Below are 22156 nucleotides of genomic sequence, written 5' to 3'. Positions count from 1 at the left end.
TACAGGTTTTATTTAATTTATTTTACTTTAAAAATTCATTTTACATCATCATCACAACTCCTCTCCTTCCTCTCTTCTCAGTCCCACCCTTACAAAAATGTCCCCCATTGCCCCTTCTCTAGTTCTCAGAGTACCACCCCATTTTATGCCATATGGTCTCACCAGAAGTAGCCACATTCACTCCCAATGAGCCCCAATTAAGCTGTTCAAGTTAGGGAAAGGAGATCCAATGGCAGAGAAGAGAGACAGAGACAGCCCATGCACTATTTGTTATGGGACCCACATGACTACCAAGCTTCACATTTGCTACTAATGTGTAGCTGGTATAGGTCCAAGTACTGTATGCCCCCCAGTGGGTGGCCAAGGCACTGTGGCTCCCCATGGCCCCAGGCTAGTTGATTAGGTGAACATTGTTGGCCTCTCTGACATATTGACTTCTAGCCCCCAATCTTACCAAAGAGTCTCCGGACTCTGTCTGTCCTTTGATTTTGGGTTCCTGTATCTGCCTCCTTGGATATATTGTGGGTGATGGATTGATGTTCTCCTCCCTCCTCTAAAAATCCTTCCTAACTACAGGAGGTGCCCAGTTCAGTCTCTATATCTCTTTCTGGTAAGAATCTAAGATAAAGTCATCCAAATAGATTCCCAATATCCTGTCCCAACTGAGGCCTTCATAAAGTCACTAGATATCACCCCAGTTTCTCTTCTTGGACTGAGGCTTTGAGGTATAGGGATCGTGACAGATGTCGTCCATATTTCTTCCTTTTAACTCATCTGTGTCTCATCAATATCACTTCAAAAGTATCCTCCTTGGTACTCAAAATCAGCAACAGCTCTAATCATGCATCTCCATAGGGATTCTCATGGGAGTAGAGATCATGAACATGACACCTGCTGCAGCAGGATCCCAGACACAGACAAGACCCAGACCCTAGAAATCAATAAGTTCTTAGAAAGCAGTGAAGTCTGCCCACATCAATATGGCACAATGTAGCAGAACTGATTTTGGTGCAGCTTTAGGTATCATTTTCCACACATACATGCCAATTCCCAGCAGAGTTTGACTGATTGAGTTCTAGGCAGGGTCTGGCCTGGCTGTTTGGCCCAACTGTCCTTGCTTCTACCAGGTCTCTCAGCGTTTTCCTGGTAGGAGCAAAGAGACACAGAAAGGCTAACAGATTCAGTGGGAAAACTGCAGATTTTAATGCATGCCCATGTTACATAGTGTCAAAGAATGATTTTTCTCCTGGGAGGATGACCCAAAACAGAAACATAAATTCAAGGTTACTTACATTGACCAAAGCATAGGGCAATGATGAAAAAAGAAACAGTAACATTGATTCTATCTGGGCTTGATCTTCGGATATACATCTCTACCTGCAATCTCAGATCTATGTTCTACTCTCCAGGCCATAGCTCAGCCTGCATCCTGGGAGACCTGCTATCAACGAGTTCAACCAGAGGAGATACCAGCTGCAATCCCATGCTACATGGTACCAAGGCAAGCCCAGCAGGCTGTAAGAATGCTCCCTCTGCTCTGTGCTCCATCTTCTTGTCCACACCTCTACTTGCTATTGAGGTTCTCCATTTCCTATCCAAGAATGACCTTAAAGTCCTACATATCCCCTTCAGGTCTTTGCATGCCAGGCAAGTGCGCATTCAAGAACAGGAACCAAATCTTTAGCGTCAGTGATATCCACAAGGATGCTCTTCCAGATTTTCTTTACTCTCTGCCATCTCTAGGTAAAGGTAATTTGCTTGTTAACCTACCCAAGAAGGAGGGGACTGACAATATTGTCATTGTCAGAAGCTGGATCTGAGGCTCTGGTGAATTCTCCAGGATCCTACCTGCCCCTGTGGCCTTCCACACTGCTGCTAACTGCTGGATCCTTAATCCCAAGTCATGGTCTCTGTCCTAGCGTCTAGACTCAGTAGAATCTGCTTGGGACCCTGCTCTTGGGTATGTTTCTGTCCAGTGTGGTTTAATCAGTCTCCTGGACTGCCATCCTGTTTTACCAATAGCAGTGACTCTGCCATGTAGCCATGCTGCTTTCTCAGGGGCAGGACACTTTCTGTGGAAGCACAGACTGTGGTTTTGCATGCACAGAGGGAGCTTTTGTGAACCATGTTACCATGGGGTACGTTCAACTGGACAGTAGGAACCCAGAGTCCAGTGGCACATATGTGCCCTGCCATGCACAGAATAAATATTAAAAAATGAAAACAATTAAACCCATATTGGTCTAGCCATGTTCACGCATGCCCTCAATGGTCATATATGGGAGAGAGACACAAAGGATAGTAGATCCTTATAAGTTTGATGATAGCCTGGTCTGCAAGGGCTATACAGTGAGATCTTTTTCTCAAAAGCCAAAACAAAATCAAAGACCAAAACAAGGAGACAGAAAAACCCAACCAAACAACAAAACCTACAAACAAAAAATACAAGATGTCTCTTCATGTTGGATGGTGTCATGAGTAGTAATGCCTGAGGTTGCCATCTGGCCTCCATATACATGAACACACTCTTGCACATACATGCATCTTCATGCTGACAAGAATCATGCAAGGACCGTTTCACAGCTCTTATGCCACCAAATGTCTACCAGATTCCATCCTGAATAACTACGGCCCCACCCAGCCCATGATCAGTGATTGTTCAGACTTCAGTGTCCACAGCATTCAGATTTTCTGATTTTATACCCAATTTGGTTGTACAATGGTAGCAGTGGGATAGAAGAGGCTGTACATTTCCTTTTTGTCTGTGACACTTCCATTCCAGAGACATCCCTCAAATACCACATACTGCAGTCTCTGTGGGCCCTGACCCACCAGATAACCTCATTATGCACATCAACTATTCTCTATTCTTGTCATTACCTCCTTACTCACATGATCAATGATCTTCCTTGTTTAGTGACAACACACAGACACAAATGGGTCTCCAAATTAAGCCACCCAGACTGGGGCATGGGGAAAGTAGTGGAGATGCTAGAGAGGGTGGTAGAAGGAGGTGGCTGGTGGTGTAGACAGGAGGCTCTGGCTGAAACTAAAGCTTTACAATTGCATAGTTGCTCTGCTGCCATCTGTCTTCATGTTTCTCCCCTAGAATGACATCATCATCTTCATCTTCCTTATCTGCTGCCCACCTCAGCATTAGTACCTGTCTGTACCTCTCCCCAGAGTATGCCCAGGAAGGAACTCTATACTGTGTCCTAAAATCCCAGTGAGTGCAACTGGTTCCAGCTCAGCTCCTCTGGAATGAGGTCTCCCAACTTCTGCTGATTGCCAAGGACATTTACATGAATCACTGAGTTTGTGTTCACAGAAACAAAGAAACTCCCCCTCCCTCCTCAGTATTATGTATGTATTTTAAAGAGCCAAACTAACACCAAAGAAATGAACAAAAACAAGAGAGTATTAATAACCAGGCATAGCTGTCAGGACTTCATCCCATTCTGTCAGATGCAGCAGCAGGGGAATCTCTGAATTTCAGGGCCACCTTAGAAACCTCATTCTCAAAAACAAAACAAAACAACAACAACAAAAAACCAACCAAACAAAGAAAAACTAAGGTATTGACAGTCACCAACATTCTTTATGTAGATCTGGAGAGATAACTTGTAGGATCCTCAGGGTCTCCACCTCAAACCAAAAGGGGACTAACAGATGACCATACTCCATGATCTTTTTTGATGATTTAGAGATTTGGTTCACTTTGCTGTTGGTTTCATGATGAAGTTTCATGTAATGCAGGCTGGCCTCAGGTGCTAAGAATAGCCTTCCATTCAGTGATTCTCAGCCTTCCCAATGTAGTGACAGCTTTTCCCCTTCTGACTGACTCCAATCACAAAATTAATTCATTTTTATTACATAACTGTTATCCATCTATTATTGTGATCATAGTAGAAACATCTTGCATGCAGGATATCTGATATGCCACTCCTGTTAAAGGATAGTTCTACCATGTAAGAGGTTGTGACACACAAGTTGAGAAGCATTGCTCAACTGATAATCTTCCCATCACTATCTGTCAATAGTTGGGATGACGGGCATGTTATGATGCCCAATTTCCTCTGGTATCTTTTTTTATTGACTAACTCAGGTCAGGGAACACACATTAAAAACAGCGTTACCAGTGCAGAAGCCAATGATTTTTCCCAGTTGGACCATAATGTTCACTCGTGGCAGATCAGAGATCCAGTCTCCTTAAGTGTCTTCAAGAGGGGATTAAGTATCTATGTGATTTAAGAATGTTGACTCTGTGTAAGTCTTCACTGTGAGCATTTCTGTGTTTTTCCATTTGAACAATGGGAAAGAAACTGGGAATCAATAAGACCATTTGAACAACTTCTTTAAGGCACCTTTTTGGTGTGTGCAGATGCCTGTGGCATGGACCTAAAAAATAGACTCCTGTAGATGACTGGACAGACCACAATCATAACATCTTGCATGTGAACACTTAAAGAATGTTCAGAGGAGACACAGCTCCAGGGCCCATGGCTCAGGGAAGGAAAAATGTGAGTTCACAGGATCTCTTCTAGATTGAGTCCTGTGAAGAAATAGGCTTCTCTGAGATGTTTTCAGTGAAACAGCTGCCTTTCACTGGAGGTTAGGAGGCAGTGTTACAGGGCTGTATGAACCCTCCCAAGTGATTATTCGTTGCAGAGGGGACTATACAGTATTGGCTGGTGCTGGGTTTCTGGTAAAACTTCATTTGCATAAAGAGAAATTCCAGGTGCTTGCTTGTCATGTCCTATTGGGAAGAAAGGAAGTTAGACCTATAATTTGGCCATTTTGTTGTGACTACTTCAAGGAAAGTGGTGGTGGGGTCGTACAGTCTCCTTGCTCCTGAGCATGCTGACCAGAGCAAAGAAAAAAACATTCCTAACTCTGCTGGTCTCAGAATGTTATTTTCAGGGTTTGAACACAATTCGATTCTCTCCTTTCCCTGAAATGTCTCCCCGAGTTGCACAACATTGTCGCGCCCACCTCGTCCGGCAAGGAAGACGCAACACGGTTGGATTCTTCTCAACAGCCTTTACTGCAGGACACCTTCTTTGTTGATACAGGGAGGCGGCGGCAGCCAGCCCTAAGTGTTACAGCTCCAAGTGTTACAGCTCCAAGTGTTACAGCTTTAAGTGTTACCGCGCCGAGCGGCAAAGCCGCTCGGCTTATATACACAACAGTATGCTATTCTTTCAGGGATTGGTGGGGCACGAGTCACCCCACTGCCATCCCAGCTACTTGTCCTCCAGAGATTGGCGAGGCATGAACTCCCATTTAGCATAGTACCGCCCCAGCCAGACTGATGTCAGGTGCAAAACTTCACGCATGCTCAGTACTGTTGTTAGGAGGGCGCCAGATTCACCTCATTATCATACAGCTGTCGCACCGCTCCCTACATCTCCCCCTTTTTTGTTTAATAAAATGACTGGTCTAGATCTGGGTGTCACGTCAATCTTGTCATTGCTCCTGTCTTAGGTCGTTCCTGACGATGACTCGGCCTTACCCGTCGTTGGGTCACCCTATCGCCACCGGGCCCCATGTCTTAGGTTGGTCCGAGCTCGAGGAAAGTTGCCCGTCCCTGGATACAATGACCCCACATGACTGTGACAAAAATGATCTAGGGCAAACTCTTAATCTTTCAAAGAGGCCAGCCATACATTGGGAGAAGCACCATTGTCAATGGCAGTCATAGCCTGGTAAACAACCGCTTTGTGTCTGGCATGTTCTCTTTTTAAACGGCCAATAAGCCAGAGACATACTCCGCATCCCAGGAGGACAATAGCTCCCCAGGCAAACATGCCCGCCCACTCCTTAAAAAAGGAGAAAGCATTGGTAATCCATGAGGTAAAGTCTTCAATTGTGATGGGGTCCAGCCTAGTGCTGTTGAGGACAGCAATCTGCATCAGCAATTGTCTGGATAGTTGCTCTGCTTTCATGGACCAGTTTCCTTTCAGATAATTTGAGATTTCTTTGCTCTGTTGAGAATGCTGAGAAAAGTTGGCTTGCAAAGGAGTAATGCATAAACCTCTTAGGGAGTAAACGCAAGACAGCTGTGTCATATGATACAGTGCTTCAATTTGTTCTTGAACTAAATCTATCCTTTGATTGGCTAATAGAAGGCCAGATGCCAAATGAGTATTAAATTCTTCTTGTATCTCTAGCGCCATTGCAGTTCTTTCTACAATCTGATTGACAGTCTCAGCCGTCTGTATTTGATTGGTCATAGCAATTGCAGCTGTGGTAGCTGCGGCAGCAGACAGCACGATGGCTGAAATTATGGCTGCCGTAATTCCAAAATCTCTTTTGGTTCTCAGCAAATTGAGAATAGGAAAACTATCTGGGTTTGCCTCTACTGGGATTGGCACAAAGGAGGGAATCTTGAACATCACTGCGGTGTCATTGTTGCCATCCCAGCATTCAGCTAAATAGCAGACTACATCAGAGCTATTACAATTTAAAACACCATTGTTGACATTAGTGCTTATCAGAAAGAAAAAGGGTGATCTAACACATACTGAAGTACTAGTGGCAGTATTATGTTCCAAAAGGTTATTATATTGAATATTGGTCAACCTGGTATCATTTTTTCTGGTAGCCGAAACATTATACAGCGTGAAGTTCTCACCCATCAACCTAGCAAAGGGAGTCAGGGATGTATATGCCCCTTGCTCATTGGACAGCACCCATTGAAACCAAGGCCAGAGATTATGCTTGCCAGTCTTATTCTCCCCCCAGTCATACTGTACATGGCCAAGAGGAGGGGAAAATTCAAATCCCGGTAGGAATTGTTTTGTTCTATGGAATGGACTCTGACATGGGGTAAAATTAGGTGGAAACTCTTGATGCGGGGGGCAAGCGGGTAAGACTCTACGATGGGTAGAGCTATTCTGTGCATACTTACCTTGTCCTGGGCGTGATGGAACACTACAATTATGCATCACAATTAGTGTTGTAATGTTCAGATCAGCAGAACTATCGACTGACATGTCCTCGCTGGGTGAAGAGACTCCCTGGGCAATTTGACTCAAAGCAGCCAGGATGATCCCGGTGTTCATTGTGCTGTCACTTATAGGATTCAACCAATTAGCTAACGTGGCTCTATGCAACCAAATACAGGGCAAGGAAGAGTCTTTAATGGTAAAACATAAGGTATGCAACAGAGAAACGTTAGTGGCGGCATACCGTTGGGGCATTTCTCCAGTTGGCACTATACAAGGAACATCACGCAAACAGGAGGTAGAGAAAAAGGTTGGTAAAACAGTAGAATTGCTATGGACTGGCATGGGTACTGGCCAGGATCTGGCAATAGCCCACAGGGTGATCGAATTAACCTGTATTATCATTCCCAGTAGCAATAGTAGGGTTCATAGTCTCATCTTCAGGAAGAGCAGAAGGCAATTTTCGAGTCAAGCGCTCAGGTACCCAAATTGGATTTTCTTGATTCTGCGGAAAAACACAAACAGCTCCCCTAGATCTCGAGATCACCGGATCTGGGCCACACCATTTATCAGTTAAGACATCCTTCCACTTTACTACTGCATTAGTTATAGGTGTAGTAGCAGCATGGCGATCCACAGCAGAGCGGCCATGCGCATCCAAAACTAAGAAATTTAGAGTAAAAAGAGCTAAAGAAAGTTGTTCTTTTGGTGTTCGGCTGCTGGCAATTCCCTCTTTTTGTTTTTTTATCAGCTCTTTTAAGGTACGATGTACACTTTCCATAATTCCTTGACCTTGGGGATTGTATGGCAATCCTGTAGTATGTTTGACCTGCATTGTCTGGCAAAATGCCTGAAAGGACTTTGCAGTGTAGGCAGGCCCGTTGTCCGTCTTGAGACTATCAGGCTTTCCCCAGGCTGCCCATGCCTCTAAGCAATGGCTAATGGCATTAGGAGCCTTTTCACCAGTCATCAGAGTAGCATGTATAATACCAGAACATGTATCAACAGAAACATGAGCATATTTTAAATTTCCAAATTGAGATATGTGTGTAACATCCATCTGCCAAAGATTTAACGGGATCAGACCACGAGGGTTAATCCCTACATGAGGAGGGTGGTGAAATTGAACACAATTCTGGCAACTTAACACCACATCACGAGCAGCAGCTCTAGAGATTTTAAATTTTTGTTGAAGAGTAAAGGCAGGTACATGAAACTTTTGATGAAATTCTCTAGCGAGGTCAACCGGAGCAGCATGAAAAATAAACTCTCTACGAGTACTAGCATCCACCAGGGCGTTATTACTGGTCATGGGACCAGGCAAATTAGTATGGGCTCGAATATGTTGTATGAAAAATTTATTTTTTCTGGCCCAAATCAAATTTTGTAATTCTAAAAGAATTTGACATACAGTACTAGTCGACCGAATTGGCCCTGCAATTTCAAGTGAGCGCACCGCATTAACCACATAAGCAGAGTCAGAAATTAAATTAAAAGAATCATGAAATCTTTTGAAAACTTCCAATACAATTTTACATTCTGTAATTTGGGGGGTACCTGGACTATATTGAATTAATACTGGTTCTTGAGAATCAACCATATAGGCACCTACACCTGTTTTGGAGCCATCTGTATAAATATCTAATGCTCCAGACAAAGGCTCTGAGGCAGTGATCTTAGGAAATATCACTGGATGTTCAGTAAAAAATTGTAGCAATGGATCCTTAGGATAATGATTGTCAAACTCTCCATCAAAACTACAGTGCAATATGGCCCAATCATCTATCAATGCACACAATGTTTCTACCTGAGTGGTTGTATATGGTATAATAATTTTCTTTGGTGAAATACCAAAATGCTGAATGCAAGATTTAACGCCTAATATAGCTAGCTGTGCAACAGCAGAAGGATAATATTCAAGGGTTTTATTAGGAGAAATATGGGGATAAATCCAAAGAAGTGGACCTTGTTGCCAAAATACTCCTGTAGGTTGACGAAAAGTTCTCAGTATACACAAAAGCAGATCTTCCTCTTCCTTATACCTTTTTAGTATTGCCTTTTCTAGTCTTTCTTCTACTTTCCTCAAGGATAATCGTGCTTCCTTGGTTAAAACACGGGGTGAAGTAAGCTGAGAATCCCCTTTCAGTATCTCATAAAGTGGTTGTAAATCTACATTGGGCATTTTTATATAGGGTCGAATCCAATTTATGCTTCCTAGTAATTTTTGAAAGTCATTTAATGTTTTTAAATGGTCTTTTCGTAATTCAATTTTTTGAGGAGAAATACTATGAGGAGTGATTTTTGTTCCTAAGTATTCTCCCATTTGGCCCATTTGGACTTTTTCAGGTGCTATGCACAATTGGTTGCTTTCAAGCGCCTTAACCACTTTTACATAAGCTACTTCCAGGGTGCCATGATCTTTAGCAGAAAGCAAGATATCATCCATGAAATGAATCATTCTTAATTTTGGGAATTGGTCACGTACAGGCCGTAGGGCCTGTCCTACATAAAGTTGACACATAGTAGGACTATTTGCCATACCTTGAGGTAAGACCACCCACTGATAGCGCTTATCAGGTTCCTCATTATTCATAGATGGCAAAGTAAATGCAAATCGCACGCTATCTTGTGGAGCAAGAAGGATAGAAAAAAAGCAATCTTTAATATCAATAATAATAATAGGCCATTCAGCAGGAATGCTGGAGAGTAATGGTATACCTTTCTGTATGGGACCCATTATTTGCATTTGAGAATTAATAGCTCTTAGATCATGTAATAACCGCCATTTTCCTGACTTTTTCTTAATAACAAATATAGGCGTATTCCAAGGTGATCTGGATGGTTGAATATGTCCTAATTGTAATTGTTCGAATACTAATTCGGCAGCAGCAATTAATTTTTCAGAGGATAGAGGCCATTGAGGAACCCATAAAGGCTCCTCCGTTTTCCATGTAATGGGTATTCCCCCCTCAACGGCCCCTAGGAAAAACCCAGACCCGTCCTGTCATGTTTTTGTTTTGACAGTACTGGGTCAACTCGTCCTTGTAATTTCTTTCCCAGACCCTTTCTAGGCACGTAACCCATTTTTGCCATCATATCCTGGACTTGTGGGGAGTAATCATTTGTCAGTCTCATGTCCAGCTCTACCAAAACATCTCTGCCCCACAGCGTTACTGGAATGTCTATAACATAAGGAGTGATCTTTCCTGATCTCCCTTCTGTATCTCTCCACGTCAATTCTTTTGAGCTCATTAAAGGAGCCATTTCGTACCCTAAACCACGTAGGGCCTGAGACGATGTTTGTGTAGGCCATCTGGGTGACCAGTCATGAGCAGAGATAATACTACGATCTGCTCCAGTATCCAATAGACCAAGGAATGAACGTCCCTCCACAGTCAATGTTAACATTGGACGATCACTCATTTCCAATGAGATAAAGGCAAATCGGGAACCTGTAGATCCCAAGCCCCTATCCCTTCTAATCCTATTTTCAGCAGGAAAGCGCTTATGTAAGCTGGGCAGAAGCAGCATTTGAGCGATTCTGTCTCCAGGGGAAATGGCAGTGACACCCTGGGGGGAGGCTACCAGCACTTTTACTGTACCTAAATAATCAGGATCAATTACTCCGGGCACAATCTGCAAACCGTCCAGGGCAGAGGAGGAGAATCCCAACAAAAGCCCAACTGTATCTTTAGGGAGGGTTCCTCTAAAATCTGTATCTACAGGCTGCACTCCCATTTGGGGGGTCAGTATGAGTCTGGTGGTGGAGTGGAGGTCCAGTCCTGCGGAGCCTTTAACGGCTCTCCTTCGGGTGGCGAAGGAAAGGCCAAGGCCTCTGATTGTCCTGTCCTTGTCTGTCGCCCTGCAGAGCCCCATATATTTGAGGGCCCTGGGGACGTGGGCCCCGTTGTCCGTTTTTTGGCTGTGCACCACCATATCCTGTCACTAGGGGTCGGCCATCCAAGTCTTTCACAGATTGACACTCATTTGCCCAGTGGTTTCCCTTCTTACATCGTGGACATAGTCCAGGCTGCTTGGGTCTATTGCTAATTTTCCCCCTACTCCTTTCAGGGCACTGTTTTCGATAATGCCCTTTATGGCCACATTGGAAACAGGTATCCGTGGTAGCGGTTTTCCCTAATTGTACCACAGCTGCCGCTAGACCAGCATTAGTCAATGGTCCTCCCAGTTCCCTGCAGACTTTCATCCAAATCTCTAAACCTTTATGTTTGTATGGTGTTATGGCATTCCTACATTCTTTTGTACATTGCTCATATACCAGCTGTTTAATGAGCGGCATGGCTGCATCAGGGTCTCCGAAGATTTTGGTAGCGGCCTCTACCATGCGGGCCACGAAGTCTGAAAACGGCTCTGTAGGTCCTTGCAGAACCTTGGTAAGGTTCCCGGAGACTGCGCCCCTATTAGGCAGTGCTTTCCATGCCTTGATGGCTACTCCATTAATTTGGCTATAAACTTGCTCTGGATAACCGGTCTGGTCCAGAGCGAATCTCCCTAGACCCAATAGCATGTCAGCATCCCAATGTCTCTGAGGGTCTGCTCCTGAGGCCAGATAAATGGCGGCCTGAGCATTAGCATGTTCAAAAAGATAAGATTTCCAATCCAAGTATTGACCTGAGGAGAGGCAGGCCTTAGCCAGACTCCCCCAATCCCCAGGGGTGAGGCAATACCTAGCAAGAGCCTCAACTTGAGCCACAACAAAAGCTGCACTGACCCCATAAGTTCTAACTGATTCTGCCAATTGCTTTATAGTCTTAAAGTCAACGGGTTCATGATATCGTTGCCCATTGGCATCCAAAAATACTGGGAAACTTAATCCCACTTCTCTCCATACCTCTGGGCAAAAGGAAGTACCTTTTGCAGGCCTCGCTATGCTTTTATGTTGAGGGTTGTACGGAGGTGCGTTTGGTATAACTACCTTTTTGCCTAATTGTCTGCCTCCTTGCCACGTGGTGTTAGCATGTGGCCAGTCCGGATCACATCTCTCCCCCTCATACTGAGCAGCCTCTTCCTCAAGATCAGCCTCACCATCCTCACTAAGTTCTGACTCATCTGACATTTCTAAAGTCAAGGCTTTTAAGGAGGGATATATCTTATCTATTTCCTGGTCCTGATTATCTCCTTTTTTATCTCTGCCTTCTCTCTGTTCCTTTTGTCTCCTTTTCTTTTCCTTTCTTTCTTTGGGACCTTTTCTCCCTCTGACATACTTTCTTGATGCTCTGCAAGGATTCTCTGACCTGTTCTAACGACTTCCTCACATCGCTTATCCTCTAAACAAGCACGGACTATTCGCCAAAGAGGCTTTGATCCGGGTCTAAGCTTGCCCTCTGTGGCTTCTTTATCTAGATCCCTTCTCAATTTGTCCCATGCTCACAAGGTAAGAGATCCTGACACTATAAACCACGGAGCACAACGATCGCATTCATCAAGAAAACTTGACAGGATTTTCCTTTCAACTTTTAGCTTACGCCGATTAAGGAGCTCCTGGAGAGCTGTCAGGAGTGGGCTGGAATGTGAGCTTCCCATACTCAATGAACTTATTTGCAAGCGGTTTTTTAGCAAGCTGGCCTGTTGGTTTATACCCAACTCCGTAGCCTGGCACCTGTTGGCTACTCCGAGCAAGTGCACTCCCGTCCGGGACGGTGGCAATTTTAAAGAAAGCAAACACACAACACAAAGACGAAAAGAAACAAAATTATAAAACCTGCCCACAAAGGAACAACTTGAAACAACATTGCTGCAGACCGCAGACCTTTTAGCCTCTAACCCAAGGCTCCCATCGTCTCTGCTCACCTCCAGAGAACTTTATCGTCCCTTACAAACTTTTCCGACGTCGCTCCTCCTGAAGCTGAAGAGTTCTGAGATCCACGAGGATGTCCTCGTCCCTGTACGGGCCACCACTTTGTCGCGCCCACCTCGTCCGGCAAGGAAGACGCAACACGGTTGGATTCTTCTCAACAGCCTTTACTGCAGGACACCTTCTTTGTTGATACAGGGAGGCGGCGGCAGCCAGCCCTAAGTGTTACAGCTCCAAGTGTTACAGCTCCAAGTGTTACAGCTTTAAGTGTTACCGCGCCGAGCGGCTTTGCCGCTCGGCTTATATACACAACAGTATGCTATTCTTTCAGGGATTGGTGGGGCACGAGTCACCCCACTGCCATCCCAGCTACTTGTCCTCCAGAGATTGGCGAGGCATGAACTCCCATTTAGCATAGTACCGCCCCAGCCAGGCTGACGTCAGGTGCAAAACTCCACGCATGCTCAGTACTGTTGTTAGGAGGGCGCCAGATTCACTTCATTATCATACAGCTGTCGCACCGCTCCCTACACAACATTCTCTCCCACGTTTATTAAAAAGTATCATTACCTCCAAGACCAAACAGGGAACAGCAAAGTCAGGCTCTCAGAACCAGAGACACACAAGAAGACATGGGTTCTGAAGACTGGACATCAGAGCCCACATGGCAGAAGAGGGGTTATCTTCCTATCCGTGCCAGAGAACAGGGATGTTTCACAAAACAATCCTGCAGCCATTCATGTTGTGATTCCCAGAATAACAGAAGAATTTGTAAATTGAGATCCTGATGTGTGGTCAGCAATCACTACACTGATGTTAACTCTCTTTCCTGGTGAAAGAACCAGGCATTTGTTGGTCTGTTAGCTGGAAACAAACAAAACCTGTCTCACCAGGAACCTTTGAGCGACCCTGAGAGGCAGAGGACAATTGTCCAGAGTTAGTTTTCCCTGTAATCCATTTGGGTCCACAGGAGTTACACCCAGGTCATTGGGCTAGGCAGCAGGCTGCATTTCCCACTGAGATATCTCACTGACACATACTATTGTTTTTCCAATAATATATAATTTGAAATACTTCCCTTCAAATAAATTTAAAAAATATTATGACCATGATTTATTACCTTGAGTAATCCCCCTTGGTTTTTTTTTTCTTTGGTGTTTGGTTTTTGTTTTATTGGATACTTTTGATTTGCATTTCAAATGTTATCCCCTTTCCTCGTTTCCTGTCCATGTGCCTCCTAGCCCATCCCCCTACCCTCTATAAGATTGTTCCCCCTCCCCAAATACCTCCCATTCTTGCCTCTCTGCCATGACATTTTTCTACACTGTGGTCTAACCTTGGCAGGAACAAGGGCTTCCCTTCCCATTGGTGCCCCAAAGGGCCATCCTCTGCTACAAATGAAGCTGAAGCCATGTGTCTGATCATGTGTAAGCTTTGGGTAGTGGTTGAATCCCTGGGAGCTCCTGTTGGGTGGCATTACAGTACTTATGGGTTTGCAAGTTCTTTCAACTTTTTTAATCCTTTCTCTAATTTCTCCAATGGGGACCCCATTCTCAGTTCAATGATTTGCTCCTAGCATTTGCCTTTGTATTTATCAAGTTCTAGCTGAGCAGCTCAAGAGACAGGAGTATCAGGCTCCTGTCAGCATGTACCTCATGGCTTCATCAATATTGTATAATTTTAGTAGCTACACACACACACACACACACACACACACACACACACACACACACACACACACACATATATATATATATATATATATATATATATATATATATATATATATATATGTATAGGCTGGATCCCCATGGTGGCCGGCTGTGAATGGCCATTCATTCAGTCTCTGCTCCAAATTTTGTCTCCATATCCTCTCGTATCAATATTTTTCTTCCCAGTCTGGATGTTCCCCAGAAAATTGGATGTTGTACGGCCTGAGAACCCAGCTATACCACTCCTTGGCATTTACCGAAAAGATGCTTCAACATACAACAAAAACACATGCACCACTATGTTCATGGCAGCCTTATTTATAATAGCCAGAAGCTGGGAAAAACCCAGATACCCTTCAACAGAAGAATGGATACACAAAATGTGGGACATCTATACAACGGAATACTACTCAGCTATCAAAAACAATGACTTCATGAAAGTCATAGGTAAATGGATGGAACTAGAAAATATCATTCTTAGTGAGGAAACCCAATCACAAAAAAAAAAACACACACACACACACAAGGTATGCACTCATTGATAATTGGATATTAGCCCCAATGCTCAAATAACCCAAGATGCACAGAACACATGAAACTCAAGTAGGATGACCAAAATGTGGATGCACCACGCCTTCTTTAAAAGGGGAGCAAAAATACAAATAGGAGGGGATATGTGTAGGGAGTGGCTAAAGATGGCGCCAACATCCGGTGGTCTTTTGTGGTAAACACCTACAGCGCATGTGTTGGCATACCCCCAGCACCTACAAGGCCAGAGTGATATTCATGCTAAATAGGTATTTCATACCCCACCAATCCCCAGTGGACAAATTTACAGCCACAGTCTGTTTTATATATAAGGCAAGTGCCTTTGTTCCTTGGGGTCCCCGTATTAACAATTAGGTGTTCCTGCAATAAAGGCTGTTAAGAAGAGTCCAACGGTGTTGCATCTTCCATGCTGGTCAGGGTGGGCGCTTCAACTGGTGGCCCGTACGGGGACCCCGAGTCTTATCTCTTGTGGATCTCAGAACTTTTCAGCCTCAGGACGGTGACATCAGAAAGCTCCCAGGTAAGGGACCAGCCAGTTCTCTGGAGGTAAGCAGAGACTGTAATAGTCCTGGACACAGGACTGTAAGGCTCCCGGGTAAAAGGGACTATAAAGTTCTCTGGAGTAAACAGAGACGGTGAGAGCCTTGGATTAGAGGAAAAAGGGGTTTGTGGAGCACAGCAATGTTGTCTTTCTCATTTGATCCTCTGTGGGTTGGACTAGCACTTTTGCCGTTTACTCTTTTTGTGTTGTGGTGTTGCTACTGTTTGAATTTCCACCGTCTGGGGCACGAATGCATTTGCTGGGAAGAGCCAACTAGTGATGGGCCACAGGATCGTGTGTAAATAAACATGCCAGCCCACCCTGCTCGTAAATCGATTGTAAAAACTCGTTAAGCATGGGAAACTCACACTCCACCCCACTCCTGTCAGCTCTTCAGGAGCTTCTTGGTCAGCGTAAGCTTAAAATCGAAAGGAAAATCCTGCTGAGTTTTCTTGATGAGTGTGATCGTTGTGCTCCGTGGTTTATAGTGTCAGGGACTCTTACTTTACGGGCATGGGACAAGTTAGGAAGAGATCTGGATAGGGAAATAACAGAGGGCACGCTTAAACCAGGGACAAAGTCGCTCTGGCGAATGGTCCGTGCCTGCTTAGAAGATAAACGATGTGAGAAAGCTATTAGAATAGGTCAGAGAATCCTTACAGAGCAACAAGAAAGCATGTCGGAGGGAGAAAAGGTCTCGAAGGGAGAAAAGAAAAGAAAAGGAGATTTAATTTTATGGACCCCGCTCTAGTGGCAGTGTGTTGGTTGATAGCCAACGTTAATTTTTGAAGCACAGTGTTTTATCTGTGCTTGTGCTCCCAGCCCACACAGTAGTGGGGGGTGAAACTAGCTGTAGATCTGCTGCAGTGAGCATGGAGACTTCTCAGTCTCACCCAATTTTTCTGGCTCTTCAAGAGCTGTTTAAAAGAAAAAGGCTTAGGATAAAAAGAAGCACTATAGAGAGATTTCTTAGTGAATGCGAAGCCATTGCACCTTGGCTTGCTGTCTCTGGGGATCTGAGGGTGGACAGCTGAGATAAGCTGGGAAAGATTTAAATTTCACTTGGGAGCAAGGAATCCTAAAGGCAGAGTTTCAGCCGGTATGGCACTTAATGTGTAGCTGCCTAGAAGATCAGAAGTGCTGTCAGCAGGCTATAAAAAAGGGACAGGCTTCGTTAGAAATGCTACAGGAGGAACAATCTGAAAAGGCTGAGAGTGAGGTGGGGAAAGACTCTAAAGAAACAAGAACAAGAAAAGCATTTCTGCCTTTAGTGGCCTGACCTTCAACTTTTGCTCACAGAAAGAGAGTGCTCATTAAGAGAAGTTCTTTAAGGGAGCCTACCTTATCTGCTGGCCTTATTCCAAGAGAGGAGTCAGTCTCCAGCATTAAGTTACATTTCCCGTTAGTCATCATTAACATGGAGAGTGCCTTTGATCCTATCCCCTCAGCAGCCAGCTCCTGCCCCTATGGTAAAAATGCCCCAGGTTTGGGGACAGAGAAGCCCCTAAAATAGTTTCAGAAAAAAAGAATCTACAACAAACTGTGAAAAACTTTGTTTTGCCAGTCAAAATTTAGAATTCAGGAATTTGTCTGTGGGCAAGGTCAAGATTAATGTTTTCTTTTCCATGGGCCTTTAGCCCACTGAGAAAGTTTGATAAAGGGCCGCTACTGAGGTCCTGAAAGTCCCAGGTGAACTGGTTACAATTCTTTTGTCAGCTACTTGACGGAAAAGATCATTTAAAAACATTAAATGATTTTCAGAAATTACTAGGAAGCATAAATTGGATTCGACCCTATATTAAAATGCCAAATATAGATTTACAGCCACTCTATGAGATCCTGAAAGGGGATTCTCAGCTTACTTAACCCCGTGCTTTAACCAAGGAAGCACGATTATCTTTAAGGAAAGTAGAAGAAAGACAGGAAAAGGCAATGCTAAGAAGGTACAAGGAAAAGGAGGATCTCTTTTTGTGTATACTGAGAACCTTTCGTCAGCCTACAGGAGTGCTATGGCAACAAGGACCGCTTCTGTGGATTTATCCGCATATTTCTCCAAATAAAACCCTTGAATATTATCCTTCTGCTGTTGCACAGCTTGTTATCTTAGTTGTTAAATCTTGTATTCAGCATTTTGGTATTTTACCCAAGAAAATTATTATACCATATACTGCAACTCATATGGAAACATTGTGTGCCTTGATAGATGATTGGGCCATATTACACTGTAGTTTTGATGGAGAGTTTAACAATCATTATTCTAAGGATCCTTTCCTACAATTTTTTTTACTGAACATCCAGTGATCTTTCCTAAGATCACTGCCTCAGAACCTTTGTCTGGAGCGTTAGATATTTATACAGATGGCTCCAAAACAGGTGTAGGTGCCTATATGGTTGATTCTCAAGGACCAGTATTAATTCAATACAGTCCAGGCACCCCCCAAGTTATAGAATTCAAAATTGTATTGGAAGTTTTTAAAAGATTTCATGATTCTTTTAATTTAATTTCTGATTCTGCTTATGTAGTTAACGCTGTGTGATCACTTGAAATTGCAGGGCCAATTAGGTCAACTAGTACTGTATGTCAAATTCTTTTAGAATTACAAAATTGATTTGGGCCAGAAAGAATAAATTTTTCATACAACATATTCGAGCTCATACTAATTTGCCTGGTCCCATGGCCATAATTACGCCCTGGTAGATGCTAGTACTCCAATTGATCTCGCTAGAGAATTTCATCAAAAGTTTCATGTTCCTGCTTTCACACTTCAACAAAAATTTAAAATCTCTAGAGCTGCGGCTCCTGATGTGGTGTTATGTTGCCAGAATTGTGTTCAGTTTCACCACCCTCCTCAGGTGGGGATTAACCCTCGTGGTCTGATTCCACTAAAACTTTGGCAGATGGATGTCACACACATGTCTCAATTTGGAAATTTGAAATATGCTCATGTTTCTGTTGATACCTGTTCCGGTATTATATATGCCACTCTGGTGACTGGTGAAAAGGCTCGTAATGTCATTAGTCATTGCTTAGAGGTGTGGGCAGCCTGGGGAAAGCCTGATAGTCTCAAGACAGACAATGGGCCTGCCTACACTGCAAAGTCCTTTCAGGCATTTTGCCAGACAATGCAGGTCAGTCATACTACTGGATTACCATACAATCCCCAGGGTCAAGGAATTGTGGAAAGAGCACATCGTACCTTAAAAGAGCTTCTACAAAAACAAAAAGAGGGAATTGCTAGCGGCCGAACGCCAAAAGAACAACTTTCTTTAGCTTTGTTTTCTCTAAATTTCTTAATTTTGGATGCGCATGGCTGCTTTTCTGTGGATCGCCATGCTGCTACTAAACCTATGACTAATGCAGACGTAAAGTGGAAGGATATCTTAACTGATGAATGGTGTGGCCCAGATCCCATAATTTCGAGATCTAGGGGAGCTGTTTGTGTTCTTCCACAGAATCAAGACAATCCAATCTGGGTGCCTGAACGTTTGACTCCCAAACTGCCTCCTGCTATTTCTAAAGATGAGACTACGAACTCTACTATTACTACTGGGAATGGTGATCCAGGTTAATTCACTCACGCTGTGGGCTATTGCCAGATCCTGGCCAGAACCTATGCCAGTTCATAGCAATTCTACTGTCTTGCCAACTTTTTTCTCCACCTCCTGTTTGCGTGGTGTTCCTTGTATAGTGCCAAATGGAGAATCGCCCCAACAGTATACTGCCACTAATCTTTCTTTTTTTACATACATTATGTTTCACTCTTAAAAATTCCTCCCAGCCTTGTATATGGCTGCAAAGGAACACATTGGCTAATTGGTTAGATCCTGTTAGCAATGTGATATGGGCACTGAGACCATCCTGGCTGCTTTGAGTCAAATTACCCAAGGAGCCTCTTCAGGCAGTGGAGACATGTCAGTCAATAATTCTGCTGATTTGAACATTACAACTTTGATTTTTATACATAATTGTAGTTTTCCATCACATCCGGGGCAAGGCATTCACACACTGCATAACTCTACCTGCCGTAGAGTCTTACCTACTTGCCCCCCATATCAAGAATTTCCACCTGATTTTACCCCATGTCAGAGTCCATTCCATAGAGAAAAACAATTCCTACCAGAATTTGAGTTTTCCCCTCCTCTTGACCAGGTACAGTATGATCGGGGGAAAAATAAGACTGGCAAGCAAAATTTTTGACCTTGGTATCAATGGGTATTATCAAATGAACAGGGAGCATACACATCTCTAATTCCTTTTCCCCAATTATTAGGTGAAGACTTTACATTGTATAATATTTCAGCCACTAGGACGAATAACAAAACCAGTTTAGTAAATGTAAAGATTAATGGCCTTTTGGCAAATGATACTGCCATTGGAGCTTCAGTATGTGTTAGACCACCTTTCTTCTTTCTGATAAGCACTAATGTAAGCAATAATGCTTTAAATTGTAATAGCTCTGATGTAGTTTGTTATTTAGCTGAATGCTGGGATGGCACCAATGATACCGCAGTGATGGTCAAGATTCCTTCTTTTGTGCCAGTCCCAATAGAAGCCAACCCAGATAATTTTCCCATACTTCATTTACTAAGAACTAAAAGGGATTTTGGTATTACGGCAGCTATAATTTCAGCCATTGTACTGTCAGCCGCTACAGCAACAACAGCCAAGATTGCTATGACTAATCAAGTACAGACGGCTGAGACTATCAACCAGATTGTGGAAAAAATCGCAGTGGCACTAGAGATACAAGAAGAATTTAATTCCCACTTGGCATCTGGTCTTCTATTAGCTAATCAATGGATAGATTTGATCCATGAACAAATTGAAGCATTATATTATATGACACAGTTGTCCTGTGTTTCCTCCCTTAGAGGCTTTAGTATTACTCCTTTGCAAGCTAACTTCTCTCAGTATTCTCAACAGAGCAAAGAAATCTCGAATTATCTGAAAGGAAACTGGTCCATGAAAGCAGAGCAATTATCAAGACAATTGCTTATGCAGATTGCTGTCCTTAACAACACTAGATTGGAACCTATCATGTTTGGAGATTTCACTTCATGGATTACCAATGCTTTCTCCTTTTTTAAAGAATGGTGTGGCATGTTTGCCTGGGTGGCCATTGTCCTCTTGGGATGTGGAGTATGTCTATGGCTTTTTTGCCGTTTACAACGAGAGCATGCCAGACACAAAGCGATTGTTTACCAAGCTATGGTTGCCATTGAAAGTGGTGCATCTCCCAACATATGGCTGGCCTCTTTGAAAAGTTAAGAGTTCGCCCTAGATCGTATTTTGTCATTTTGTCACTGTCATGTGAAGCCATTGTATCCAGAGACGGGCAACTTTCCTCGGTCTCAGACCAACCTAAGGCAGGAGCCAGGTGGTGATAGGGTTAATCCAAGGATGGGTAAGGCCAAGCTATCGAGAGGAATGACCTAAGACAGGAGCAATGACAATATTAACGTGACACCCTGATCTAGACCAGTCATAGACAGAGGTGGCTACACCCCGTTTGAACATAAGGGCTGGTCAAATGCTCCTCTGCACAACCAACACATATAGCCCAGAATGGTGTGTTACAGCATAAGTTCATTTATTGCCATTAGGGTGCAGTCCTAACTGCAAGAGTGGCTCGGCATGGCTGAGCTGTGCACTCTGTGAGGCATGTCTGACCTCTCTCAGACCACTACCTCCATCTAATGGGTTCATTTTTAATAAAACAAAAAAGAGGGAGATGTAGGGAGCGGCTAAAGATGGCGCCGACATCCAGTGGTCATTTGTGGTAAACACCTACAGCACATGTGTTGGCATACCCCAAGCACCTACAAGGCCAGGGTGATATTCATGCTAAATAGGTATTTCATACTCCACCAATCCCCAGTGGACAAATTTACAGCCACAGTCTGTTTTGTATATAAGGCAAGTGCCTTTGCTCCTTGGGGTCCCCGTATTAACAATTAGGTGTTCCTGCAATAAAGGCTGTTAAGAAGAGCCGACGATGTTGTGTCTTCCTTGCTGGTCAGGGCGGGCGCTTCAGATATGCAGGCAAAGTTTAGAACAGAGACCAAAGGAATGGCCATTCAGAGCCTGGGTCACATGTGGCCCATACATATACAGCCACCAACTAAATGAAATGGATGAAGCTAAGAAGTGCAGGCTGACAGGAAACTGATTCAGATCTCTCCTGAGAGACACAGCCAGAATATGTCAAATTCAGAGGTGAATGCTAGCAGCAAACTACTGAGCCAAGAACAGGAGCCCGTTGGATGAGTCAGAGAAAGGACTGAAAGAGCTGAAGGGGCTTGAGATCCCATAAGAACAACAATGCCAACCAACTAGAGCTTCCAGGGACTAAGCCACTACCCAAGACTATACATGGACTCACCCTGGGCTCCAAATTCTAATATCAATGAATAGCCTTGTAGGGGCACCAGTGGAAGGGGAAGCCCTTGGTCTCTCAAAGGCTGGACCCCCAGTGTATGTGATTGTTGGGAGAGACCAGTAATGGGGGGTGGATTGGGAGGGGAACACCCATATAGAAGGGGAGGAGGAGGGCTTAGGGAGCTGATGGAGTGGAAACTGGGAAAGGTAATA

General features: G+C 43.9%; 2 protein-coding genes across 2 annotated transcripts; one reads left to right on the top strand and one right to left on the bottom strand.

Moving 5' to 3' along the window:
* Positions 1 to 10740: 10740 nt before the first annotated feature.
* Positions 10741 to 12024, bottom strand: LOC148002272 (igE-binding protein-like). Its single transcript, XM_087579495.1, has one exon. The coding sequence runs from the start codon at positions 12022 to 12024 to the stop codon at positions 10741 to 10743; it is 1284 nt and encodes a 427-aa protein (XP_087435621.1).
* A 3895-nt stretch (positions 12025 to 15919) lies between these two features.
* Positions 15920 to 20833, top strand: LOC148002271 (endogenous retrovirus group K member 13-1 Env polyprotein-like). Its single transcript, XM_087579494.1, has 2 exons — positions 15920 to 16187; positions 19836 to 20833. Exons 1-2 carry the CDS (start codon positions 15920 to 15922, stop codon positions 20831 to 20833), a joined length of 1266 nt encoding a protein of 421 aa, XP_087435620.1.
* The last annotated feature ends 1323 nt before the right edge of the window (positions 20834 to 22156 follow it).

This window comes from Rattus norvegicus, chromosome 12 (assembly GCF_021556685.1).
Source record: "Rattus norvegicus strain SHRSP/BbbUtx chromosome 12, alternate assembly SHRSP_T2T, whole genome shotgun sequence".
NCBI lineage: Eukaryota > Metazoa > Chordata > Mammalia > Rodentia > Muridae > Rattus > Rattus norvegicus.
Note: the sequence above shows the minus strand (reverse complement) of the source record. Positions and strands in the feature narration are given on the sequence as shown.